Source organism: Metopolophium dirhodum, chromosome 1 (genome assembly GCF_019925205.1).
Source record: "Metopolophium dirhodum isolate CAU chromosome 1, ASM1992520v1, whole genome shotgun sequence".
Classification (NCBI taxonomy): domain Eukaryota; kingdom Metazoa; phylum Arthropoda; class Insecta; order Hemiptera; family Aphididae; genus Metopolophium; species Metopolophium dirhodum.
This window is the reverse complement of record NC_083560.1, coordinates 56,088,646-56,101,733: the sequence shown is the minus strand read 5'-3', so window position 1 is coordinate 56,101,733 and position 13,088 is coordinate 56,088,646. Positions and strand designations below refer to the sequence as shown.

The window sequence follows — 13,088 nt, the reverse complement described above, 5'->3', positions numbered from 1 at the left end:
TTCCAAGAGGAACGAATTATTTTTTAAAGAACGGCACGATGAATGAATTCTTTTTATAAAAAAAGAACGAGGAAATGAACTAGTTCTTTTTTTCAATCAAAAATAACAAAATTGTTCGTTCCTTTCTAGTTCCAATAATTTACACAGATAATGATGTAAATAATTGAAATTAAGATTTTTTGTTTTAATGTATATAATGTATATTGCTAATTAGTGATCGTTATCGAGTATCGACGTTAAGACAATCGACATGCGTTAGCCAATAATATAATTTTGAAGAAAATCTCAAAATAGATCTATAAAATATGTACCTATACTTGTAAGTTGTAGTTATATATTATAATTAAAAATTAAAGTAGTATGCATATGAAATAAAAACATAGTGATTATATAAGAATTTTTATTTTATTTGGAACTAAAAAAGGAACCCGTTCATTTTCCAAAGGAACGACAAAGGAACAAATTCTTTTTTTTTTAAGGAACAAGGAACGGAACGAATTCCTTATTATAAAGAACTTGCCAAACACTGATATAATATAATATAATATAGAATTATAAACTTATAAAGTTATAAAAATTAACATTATAGTGTTTTTAAATCGTTGTTGAGTTTGTTCGACAACTCCAGAAAAATCTAAAACTACGCCACTAAGGTAAATATAACTCCTCGTATCTTTGTTTAATTTTGATATCTTACGTTTGATGATTCAATACAAGATTCCCCATGAATAGTTGTTCTTAGAGACAATGTATTTAAAAACAATGTATGTATTTTGAAGAAATTTGATATTAGTAAAACTTAAAATATTGATTTTATTTCTCTTACAATTAGAATTATTTTGTTGCTATTTAAAAAATATTAATTATAGGGACTTGAAACTTTTTGCCATAATGTACGAGTGAAACCTCTAAATACCAGCCATTTCAGTCACTGAAATTTGTTCCTATATTCGGAGGTGTCGACTATGTAGAGAGTTCAATTTGTAGAAAGTTTTAAGTTTGTATAGCTAGTTTCCAAAATAAATTCCACTATTTGGAAGTGCTTAATTGTCCTGTATTTAGATGTGTCCATTAAAGGAGGTTTCACTGTATTATTGTTGTCTATGTACAGTGAATATTCAAAAATAATTTCATCCATTTTAAGCTACTTATGTATACGATAAACCTATTCATACCATTTTACAGTACTAACAACTAACGTTGGTGTTGACTTAAGTTAATAACAATAATAAATAATAAAAATATGTACCTATATTGTATAATATAATATAATCTTATAAAATAGGTAGGTATTAAGGTATATACAGTATTACAATGTGTCCCGCGAGGATTTACCCATTGCGATAATGCGATATTTCCTGAGATAATAAATATATCATAAATCTGGACTACACTTATTTTATTTTTTAATTTTATTGAATTTTTTGGTAAAAAAGTTAAAAAAATATTTTTTATTTTTTTTTTATATTTTTATTTTTGAAACAATTGAAGATAAGCATTTTATAGAGTTTTTTTTTTTGTGAAAATGTTGACTTTTTAACATTTTATTTTCATTAATTTCATGATTTTTAATAATTTTTTTAGTTTATAAGTAAAACGGCAAAAAACCGGTTTTGTCCAGGCGGTGAGTTCCCCTCTACGGCTAATGGGGATATCCACGCGGGACACTATGTTTATATATACTTTAACCTACCTACTGTTCTACTGTATTACTAATCTTGTTAATAAAGGCTATGCATTGTCGTTACCAATTTGGATCTCCATTATTCCCTGTTCATAACCAGTCGGTTCTCGGTGTACCGGTTACAGTCAAGCTTGTCTTATAATTTCTTCAATAAATGCCTTCATGATTTTTCCCTTCCATTATGTCCACAATTTATCTGTCCTTCAAATATATATTACCTAGTCATAAATTAATATTGGGGCTCAGCAGATGACTAAACATTTTTCCACACCTTTCTCTTATGGTATTAGACAACATCCTCCCCCCTTGATTTAATACTTGTAAGTTATGCTTTTAATTTCTGTCCAATATATTACTAATAGAAAACAAAATTACTAAGTATGAACTGAAAATGACACACTAAATATTATACAATTCTCTTTATCGTTTTTTGTATGAAATGATGTATCATTGAACTCAAATTTAACACTTCCATTAGTCATTACAGTGACTGAGATTACTAATTACTTACATACCGATAGCAGAGTGACTATTCCTGTTTTTTAAGTTTAAAAGCAGGCTGACCGCTTATTATTGCATTGTGTTTGTAAGGTAAAAATATTTTCATAGTATTGATTCATCAAAAAATGAATAACAGAACTACCTACATAACAGATAATAATTCCTGTATAAAACGATTTTCCATACTCCGTATGTAATATGACGTATTGTATAATATATATATAAATATTACAATATATTATATTAAAAGTTAATAATCATAATATATTTTATGTAAAATATAGCTTATAGTTATATTGACACATTATTTATATCATATTATATCATAAATTAAATTAAATTAATTTTTATTATAGGTATAAACATATTATATCAATGCTAATTATAGTAAATTCTGTAGCTTATACTAACTACTACTTATTTAATATTGTAATTGTATCATATTTAATATTATTATTATTATATATTGTGTCATTATAAAATACAGTTGGACAGATAATTCACTCGACATTTTTGAGAGATATAAACTTTATTTTTTTAGATTTGATCATCGTGTTTATTATTTATATAATAATAATAATAATATTATATATTATAATAGTATCTACCTAGTTCCTATACCTATTGTGATATGATTTTTAGTGCTCCAAATTTCTGGGAGCTAAAATAGACGAAGTATACACTAGAATGAAGAAATTTATAATATGCAAACAATAATAGTAAATAATGTTAAAAAGCTGGTAAGTCTGTAAGGCTCTGTGGTACATTAGCAAAATAATGAAAATAATTAACTGTGGCAAGTTAAGTTAATTAAATTAAATTGTCTTGAATTAAGGTAAAAATAAACAAAAAAAAAATTTAACTGGATAAGTTTAAAGTTGAGATAGAAAATAAACTTAACTTAACTCTGTTAAAAAAAAGTTGATTTTTTTCAAATTTCAATATTTTTTAAGTCATCACGTATAACGCTGTGTAAAAAATTAGATTATTATAATATATTAGAATTAGAAAAAAATGACCAAAATCGAAAAAGAGTCATCGAATCAGTATTGTCTAGTTGGTTCTGCAGACACGAAAATAAAATTAACTTAACTGCATGACAATGATAATTAACTATAAAAAGATAAGTTACAACAATAAACATTTTAACTGAATAAGCTAAGTTAAGCTAGTTTAAAATAAAAATAATTAACTATAGTTAAGTTAAAAAGTTTAAAAAAATGAATTGACACTTTCACAAAATGTTTATATTATCATCTTATATACCTACCTGATGACATTTTCAAAATATTTTGACTCTTTTTGAGCTATTTAAAGATATTTAACATTTAAATATTGTAAGGTAGTGGACAAACAGCATTGAATTGTAAAATACGGCCTGGTATCGCAACAGGCAAAGACCTAAGTATCTAAGATTTATGATTTTAAATTATAAAAAATATATAATATTTGTTTGAAAATTATATAATAGTTGTCATAAGAATTATTAAATACTGTAGTATCGTCCTTTGGTCGAAATTCTACCAGAAAACCATAATATAGTAATTAATTGTAAGATCCATACGCTCTAAAGACTAAAATCTTGCATTTCATAGCACACACACAATATGTGTCGGACGGTTCGGTATCGTCGTTTGTGCTTCTTCTCCGTATTATGCGAATGAAAGTTTTGCGGAAAACTATTATTTTATTTTATTGTATACATTTGTTAAACCATTGCTTTTTATGTATTTCATACTAATTGACTTCGACTGAAACATTTTTTTTAATTTGAATTTACTGTTAGTTGGCATTACTGCTGTTTTTCTATTGTTGTATTTTATCCGCCTTAACGGCAAGTGGTAACATATTTTGTACAATATTGTTTTGTCTTTTGTGTTCAACTTGAGTACTTGACAATATCTTTCCAAGGAATAGATAAATCATATACCATATATTACTATTTTCTATTTTTCTCCCCTTATACGTATAAAAGAAATAATATGTTACTCGTTTTAGAAGTACTTACATGTATTTACTTATAACTGCTGGAAAATTAAAATGATATAAACCTAATATTATAAAATAAAATGTTTGATATACTTTACTTTCATAAAGTGTATTAAAATTGATACTTATTATATTCATAAACTTTTTTAGAAAATGTTGTGTGTGGGGGGGGGGGGGGGGCGGCAGAATGTTATTCGCAGTTAAGCCCTAATTATAAATGGATATAAATGTACTGTTATAGTATTAAAATACGAAAATTTAGTCCTAGAACCGCGCCTGTTAAAAAGTATTGGTAGGTAGTAGGTACGGTAGTAACGGTAAGCTTACAAAAGCTAATATAGATAATAGCATGTTATAACCGTTATAGGTAGGTACTGTAATTATAGGTGCCTAATAGAAATAACAAACTGCAAATCGTTTCGTTTATATATTTTTTCTGACTATACTATAAAATGTATGATATAAAAAACAAATAGGTATTATTGTATTAAATATTATACTTTTGTTAGATTAAAAAAAATTATAATTATTACTCATTATAATATTGTCATAAATCATAATTATTTATTGCATATTGCTTTATTATATTTTAACTATATTTATTATAAATCTACCTATATGTTTAATATAAACTATTGTCTATTACGCAGTCTTGTTATTATTGTTATTGGAATTGAATTCCGTAAATAAGGATTATTACTATTATTAATTATATTTTAACTTAAAACTTTGATATATTTTACATTTTTAAGTTATATTTCTTACATATTTTTTTTTAGAATTCTGAGTATTATACAGTATAGTACTATAATAGTTGTAGGTATCTAATATTAGTATTAATTTGCATTAAAAACCTAGAATATCACCTATGTTTTTATAAAATTGTTTCACATATTCATATAGTATATATTTATTTCATATATCATATAAATGATGTTCATCAGCGTACTTCCCATATAAGTCCTTGTTTCTGCTTACTGTCTTTTTACATTATAAATGAGTTGAGTACTATATCCGTGAACATAACATTTTGTTAATCTACTATTATACTATACTACTATGTTGCGTCGTTGCGAGCATATATAGAGATCAAGGTCTAAAACAATATTATTTAGAAACAAAATGAATAGGTACTAATATCACATCGCTGTTGTTCAGAACGATTTGTGGAATGGTCAATGAACTATTAAGACAAAGTTTATCAAGTGCGACCAGGAAGTCCATATTACTTGTGAGTTGTGACCCGTAAATCGTGATGAGTACCTATGTACCGTGTGTGGAATATGATATTAGGATGTAGGTATCTACCTAAAACCTTATAGGTATGCCAACGCCTTTCAGTAATCTTCAATATTGATGACCAAATAAAAAATACAAAATTTCAACTGTATTATACCATTGCAGAGTACAATCTATATTTATATTAAATGATTATATATTATTATAATAGTATATACTATATAGGATCTACCTACCGCGGACAAAGATATAGATATACTATAATATAATTTGATACTCGTCATTTAAACTTGTTGTTTTTCTCGCCGTAAATATCGTGACAATACCATGATATAACTATATAACTAGTTATATATAATGTAGTTACCTATACCGCGGGCCGTGGCTAATGGCTATGCGCTACGAAATATGGTCAATGCACTACGGGAAACATTGGTAGGTAACGTAGTTTATACATATTAATACATTGTCCGATCCCCTGAAGTGAGGGTTTGATAGAGGAATTAATGTATTTGTAATGTAATTCTTTTTAGATTTTTATGCCTAATCACCATAGTACCATACGTTTATTTATTATAATATACAGACCAAACTATAATACTATTATTTTGTCTATATAGACGTAATATTACCTATTATAGTCGCAGACACAAAAAAATGAGCATTGGCCCCCGCGACCCGTTGCTCTAACCCATTGCTGTAAACATTGGTTCTCAACATTCTATAGGCGCGCTACAGTCACGAAATATAACGTACAGGGACGAAAAAAGAACACTGACCAGCGACCAGGTGTTTAATAAACTTAAACAATAGTCCCTAGACCCAGTAGACCCTAATTATATTCTTCAAAATCCTTTAATTTAATTCGATAGTTAAAAAAACTTGGGTCATGGTTGATAATCACTACCGAAAATCGCCGCTTGTTGCTTGACGGTCAGCGCTTATTTTTTGTGACGGTATCTATAGATATTTGATATAGATGTAATTTTATTGTGAGTAATAAAATCACTGAAGTAAAAACCGTGGAAAACATTAAAATAATTTCTGTATTTGGAGGCGACGCGGCACGACCGACGATCACTCGACAGTCGACATTCACTCACCCACAAGGCCACAAGTCACAACCCAGTACCCACCAACAAACCCAGGCCACCCCACCAACCGTTAGCGACGCAACACAATGTCACAACTGCATAACGTCGGGTGCGGGCAGCTGTTTTCCAAACCAAAGGCCGTTGCCGTAGAGGTGTGTGCGCGTGCGCCATCGGGCCCCTCGATAACTCGTTCTCTCTCACTCACCGCCTCCCACGTTCACACACGCACGTACCAGTGTACCACCCGACATAGTAACCGTACCGATCGTGTGCGTGTGAGTGCACGCATGCGCGCGCTCGCGAGAGAGGCCCAGACTGCTCAGAGGGAGTGAGTGAGAGCAAGAGAGAAATGTTGATATTGCGGTGGCGTCGGTTGCCGGTGTTGTAGGAGAAGGATGGCACTATGGTAGATAGGCGGGTTGGTACCGCGTTTGAATGATAAATATTAAAGATTCCCGACTGGCTCACTACCAGGCCACCAGCATACAATAACAATAATAATAATAATAATAATGCCAGAAAAATAAATAGTACAAAGGAGTCAAGGTCGTCAACACAACATCCCACAAAATTGTATTATTAGATATTGGCGGCGGCGGCGGCAATCGGCATTTTGGATTGGCGGTCATTTTTATCGCTTTATAGCGTCCGTATCTGAGCGAGTGTGTGTGTGTGTGTGTGAGTGTGTGTGTGAGTGTTGAGTGAGTGCGCGCGCGCAGCGAGTAAACAAAAACAACTCGATAAATAATAAACGTTCAACGGACAAAGCAAGTGTTTCGACTTTCAAGTAAGTGTTGCGCGCGACCGTTGTCGAGGCGATCTGTGCGCCTTTTTTTCGTTAGACATTTCGACCCTTCATATGTGCCCGTACGGCACTCGAAATCGATACGGCGAGTACCTTGGTTGAGATCCATTGTTAGCCATCACCAATTTTTCACCGATCGTCGGCGAACTATTTTAGACGTTTGACCGTAGGCGCACTGTTATTTTATACTGATCACAAATCGTCATTCGTAATTATTTGCCCTTCGGAAGTCGGTGTCGGCGACAGCTTCATACCATCCTGCTCTGGACAGGGACCTTGTCAGTCTGTATGGACGCCGGTGCTATTGGCGTAAAAATGGAACATTTGATGACATACCTGGATTTCAGTAATTGCTGTACACAACGAAAACGGTGCTGCCCGCACAATCGGCGGATATAAACGAGATTGACATTGCAACATTGTAGTATCCACCATGAAACTATTGGAGAGCTCTCAATTAACCGAGCTATCAAGAGCACTTTGTGTAGACCGAGGAGATGTTAAAGTCGTTGCCAGGTAATATTGTTTTTATACTCATCATTCAAATGTACATGTTGGTCTTAATCTTTTTTGATATAGGATCGAAAGCTATTCATGCAAAATGGTAGGCGATGAAAAACACAAGTATAAAAAGTTTTACTCCCAGAGTGGCACACAGCCAGGTGACCTCGAAGCACTGGGCTGTTCACCCAACAGTGATCCACGATATGGAAGAAGGTATTAAAAACCAAAACTTACAGTTTTATGTAACTACAGGAAAAAAAAATGTATTTAAGTTACCTTATCTCTTATATTTTTATATTCATATTTAATACATAGGTATTACCTACATACTTTCTTTTTATTTCATTATAGATTAAAGTATTGACACAAACAATATTTATGAATAAAGCAATGGAATTAAATATTATAGGGAATTTGTACTAAATTACTAAATGTAAATGGTTGTCATCAAATTTGTTTGATCTTACTACTTGATTGAAAACCTAAGGAATTTTTTGTGTCATTTCAATAAAATAATGTTCTGACTTTTTTAGTAAAAATATACTTAAATTATATAGTTATTTAAAAGAAAAAAAAATTTGATTGTGGGCAACACTTGTTTTAAATATCTAATAAGAAATAAAGAGAGTTACTGTTTGAGAATATTGTAAAAGTTAAAACATTTAGATATATTACTCATATAAGTCTAAACTTTTGTCATTAAATAATTTGACTCATAATTTATCCATTATCTATCATTGTATGTTTTTATATAACTTTAATACTTGCTTAATAGTAAGCTTACATTTTAATTCAACTAAATTTAATGTATGATTTATGTATGTTTACAGTCTTAGTGTATCTGGAGATGAAGAAGTTTTGTTATGTGATACAATATCACGTAAATCTTTATTTTACTTGATTGCAACACTTAATGCCACATTTGCACCTGACTACGATTTCACAGATGCCAAGTCATCAGAATTTAGTCGAGAACGTAGTTTGCAGGTTAATAATAATTAATAAATATTATGGTTGTTACATATTCAGAAGAACTAATGATAAAAAAATCCACTGAAATGTAAGAAATTTTATTATTATTTAACAATTCAAGGTGTTAAGTATATTATTCATTTACATTCACTTTTATACTATACTATGAAAAATGAAAATGTTTATAGTTAAGTTCTTGGTTATACATAGTATAATTTTTTGTCTTACATTTTTATGCTTTTTACAATGCATTATTAATTACATCCAGAATTAAGATTATACATTTTTTCTTATATATTCATTTTTATCAAATTTTTAAGTCTAGAAAAACTTTATTTTATGCGATTAAATTCCTGAGTATTGTCATTTTGCTGTCAAATAATCTTAAAGCTATAATAAAAGTATTTTAAATATTACAAGTATAAAAACAATTCTTACTATAAGTCTGTAGTTAAAAATCATCTTGTACCTAATTTTTAGCACACATCACTTTTAAGTGCCCAAAGAATAAATATCCCATTTGCTGACCTAATAATCATTATTTTAAATTCATTGAATTGTTGACCATTATCAACCATTAAACTTTAAAAAAAGTGTATACAGTTGATTCGTGATATGTAAAATGTTGATAGGAAAAATTATTATTACATGTTTTGTTCTAGTCATGATTGTGATTTTTTTTAAATATTTACAATTTTTAGCCACTATTATAATCAAATATTACATTTTAAAACACATTTGTATAATTATTATCAAGGCTGGGCAAGTTAATGATTTTTTTAAACTCAGTTAAGTTAATATGCACCAATAACAAAAAGTTAAAAGTTAATTTAACCCTAGGTTAACTCAGTTAAGTTAAAAAGTTAATAAACACTTTTTGTTAACTTTTTATTAAGTTAGTTTAAAAAAATTAACTTTTTAACTTTTTAATGCCCAGCCTTGATTATTATTATGTCAAATGTTGTCTTTTTCTTCTTTGTGCGAGACAAATTTAGGAATCAGTTGCACTTCATCTGAAAAATTATCGTTAAATGTTCCAGTTATTTTTATAAGCATTTATTTCATCAAATTTATAAAATACAACATTCGATTCCAATTTAAAGTGATTTTATATAGTTTAACTTTTGTAAACCAGTTTTAAAGAATACATTTTATATATACCCCTTATTACCAACTTAGAATTATCCATGCATGATTAGATACCTTATATTTATTGTGATGAATAATGAATTGAGTATAATATAGGTAATTTAAAGCGACAAGAAAAAAAATTCAAGTTATAGTTCTATTTAGTTGCTATAAATTTAATAGCAAAAAAAATGTTGTTCTTATAAAAGTTATTATTTATTACTTATTATTTTAATGATATTGTTTTTCCAATATATTTTTAGTGGGTCATGAGAGATGTGGATAATAACTTATCGGCAGTCATTGTAGAACCTAACACAGCAACATCATGTGTTGCATCTAATCAGATTATTATGATGAATCATCTACAAAGTAATACAGCTCCCAAAAACTACTCACAGTTACGTGACAAACTCTGGGAAGTAATCGACAAAGAAATTGGCATGTCACAATGTGACATTTACAGGTAATAACCTTCCTAAAACCAATTATATATTTAGACACATTCTATATTCATTATGTGTCACTTACAGCTATACACCTGACATGCGGTCAGATCCATTTAGTGAAGATGGATGCCTGTGGTCGTTCAACTATTTCTTTTACAACAAAAAACTAAAAAGAATATTATTTTTTACTTGCCGTCGCATTATTAGGCAAGTTTTAGAAATCCATAGTTATGATTTAAACTGATAAGTTCTAAGATTTATAAAGTTTTAATTGATATTTAATTTAATTTTTGTATAAAAAAATAATGTAACTGAAAACACTAAAAACTTATGTACATTATATTTTCTCATTGAATCTATTACTTCTCAGATCAGTGGTGTATTGGTAAATATATTTATGGGTATACGCACCAATAAAATATGTATGTAACCTAAACGATTAAATTATATCATCGTATATATTATATAATGTTATTGCAGTTCAATTAGTACATAGTTTTTAACACTATTTTATTAATTTTTGTATAATGTAACAATAGAAAATAAAACAAAATCAACTCGAATGTCAAAAAAATTAAAATTATAATAACATTATTATTATAGGCACAATCTATAGAATTTTCCACAAAGATTTTTTGAATTCAATATTGGGTTTACTAAATTGAACTTAAAGTCTTAAAATACATTAAACACAACGCATATTGTTATATAACTTATATTCAATACCTACTTCAATTGATAAATAATTCATTAATACATAAATTCATTAATACGAATAACGTTTTTTTCCTATATGAGATATTAAATAAATTTTAAATCTTATTTGGTTTTCTGGTTATTTTGGAAGCGTATACCCGTAAAATAAGATTTTACATTGGGTATACGCCGAAAATCGAAAATCTTCTGATGGGTATACGGCGTATACCCGCGTACCCGTACCAATACACCACTGTCTCAGATTAAATTGTATATTATTTATTGATATATAATTCTTAACTTTTTATGTTGGATAACTTATTTGTTATTTGTTGTACTTTAGTTCTTCATATCCCATGGACTTTGATGGATCGATAGGAACAGGATCAGACTCTATGTTCTTGTCTGATTATTATGATGATGGCAGTGCTGAAAGCAACAGTAGGCATCGCAGAGAACGAAGTCCTTTAAACAACAGTCGCCGTCGAGGTGGAAATGGTAATTTCTGAATGACAAAATGAAAAAAAAAATAGTCTTAATATATTTTATCTTGCTGTCTCTCTTTTCTTTTTTTATGCTTTTAAATATGTATTAGTACACATCATTAAATAAATAACTATATTATTCAAAATATAATTATAATATTAGATATAATATAATATATACACAAATATTGTGTCATTTTACACATTTGCACTTTTTAATTGATATGTGTGAGTATAATATTAAGATTGTAAATTGTTTTACCTTTGTGTGGTAATATAATAGTGTGGTGGATCTCAGTTATTGCATATTTATATAGTCATGATTGAATTTTATTGTCGGCAATTGCGTTGATATTTATTTATATTTAAATTTATTAACAAACCATTATACTAAACATTATTTAAGTATGGCATTATTATGATATTAAAGGTTTATGAAATTTTATTTCCAAAAAATAATTTAAGTATATTTTATCTATGAATGAAATTGTTTAAATCTAATATTATTTATGACAGTAACAAAGTATTATTATTATACACCTTTACGTACCACTGAAAGTTCTGATCTTTACCTTAAAACTGTTTTATTTTTTGTACTGTTTAGATAAAGTTTAGTTTGTATGACCATAGTATTATGAACAAATAATTTATGTACTCAAAATGTAATAGATTTATGAAATAAAATATATTGTCTAAAGATAAGTTATATAATTATGTTTGTTTTATAACTATTCAATTTGATCCATTATTTTTCCATTAAAATTAAAGTCTTAACAATTTTAAACTTAAAAATTATCTTGCTAAAATTAATTTGAATTTGAATGATATAATTTTAAAGTGTATACGCAATACAATTATACTAGAGTTGCAAATTTTAGGTCAGTTTACTGGTGACATTTTTTTTCATTACAAATTATTTTTCAAACCGGTTTTTAAGACGAAACTACCATTCATGGTTTTGTTTACCTAGCTGATTGATAAACATTAGAAATAAGTACTAACTTTAAATAGTAGCATATACATTTTCTAAAATTGGTTACCTATTAATTATGAAATATGTATCATTATTATCATATTATTTTATTCAGTAACTTATCCGTATTACCTATTTGAAGTATAAACCTAATAAAAAAAACTAATAAAATAATTGTGTAAAAAACTGTACTTTAAAAAATATTGGTATAAAATACAAACATTAATTATAATTACAACATTATTTAAGAAAGTTTAAAAAAAAATATATTTCCTTATCTCAACATTTTTTACTATATATTACAGTATATCATGTTCAATAAATATTTATAGTTATTTAACTTAATATAATAGTATATACATATGTAGTTAACTTTGTTTTTCTCATAAAAATGAGTTGGGAGTTTAGGACAACATAAACAAAGAAATAAGGACTATGATTAATCTGTAAGATCTCATAACATATTGTACTGTACAAGCTGCTCTAATTCGAATATAATATATTTGACTTATATACTTATAACAATAATAAATTATAACTTATTAAATATTAAATTATTATAATTTCAT

General features: G+C 28.0%; 1 protein-coding gene across 1 annotated transcript; it reads left to right on the top strand.

Annotated features, from left to right (window-relative positions):
* Positions 1-6,835: 6,835 nt before the first annotated feature.
* Positions 6,836-12,232, top strand: LOC132935724 (repressor of RNA polymerase III transcription MAF1 homolog). The gene is made up of 7 exons (XM_061002339.1): positions 6,836-7,598; positions 7,660-7,828; positions 7,892-8,029; positions 8,647-8,803; positions 10,180-10,382; positions 10,450-10,572; positions 11,405-12,232. Exons 2-7 carry the CDS (start codon positions 7,746-7,748, stop codon positions 11,568-11,570), a joined length of 870 nt encoding a protein of 289 aa, XP_060858322.1. The 5' UTR covers positions 6,836-7,598; positions 7,660-7,745; the 3' UTR covers positions 11,571-12,232.
* The last annotated feature ends 856 nt before the right edge of the window (positions 12,233-13,088 follow it).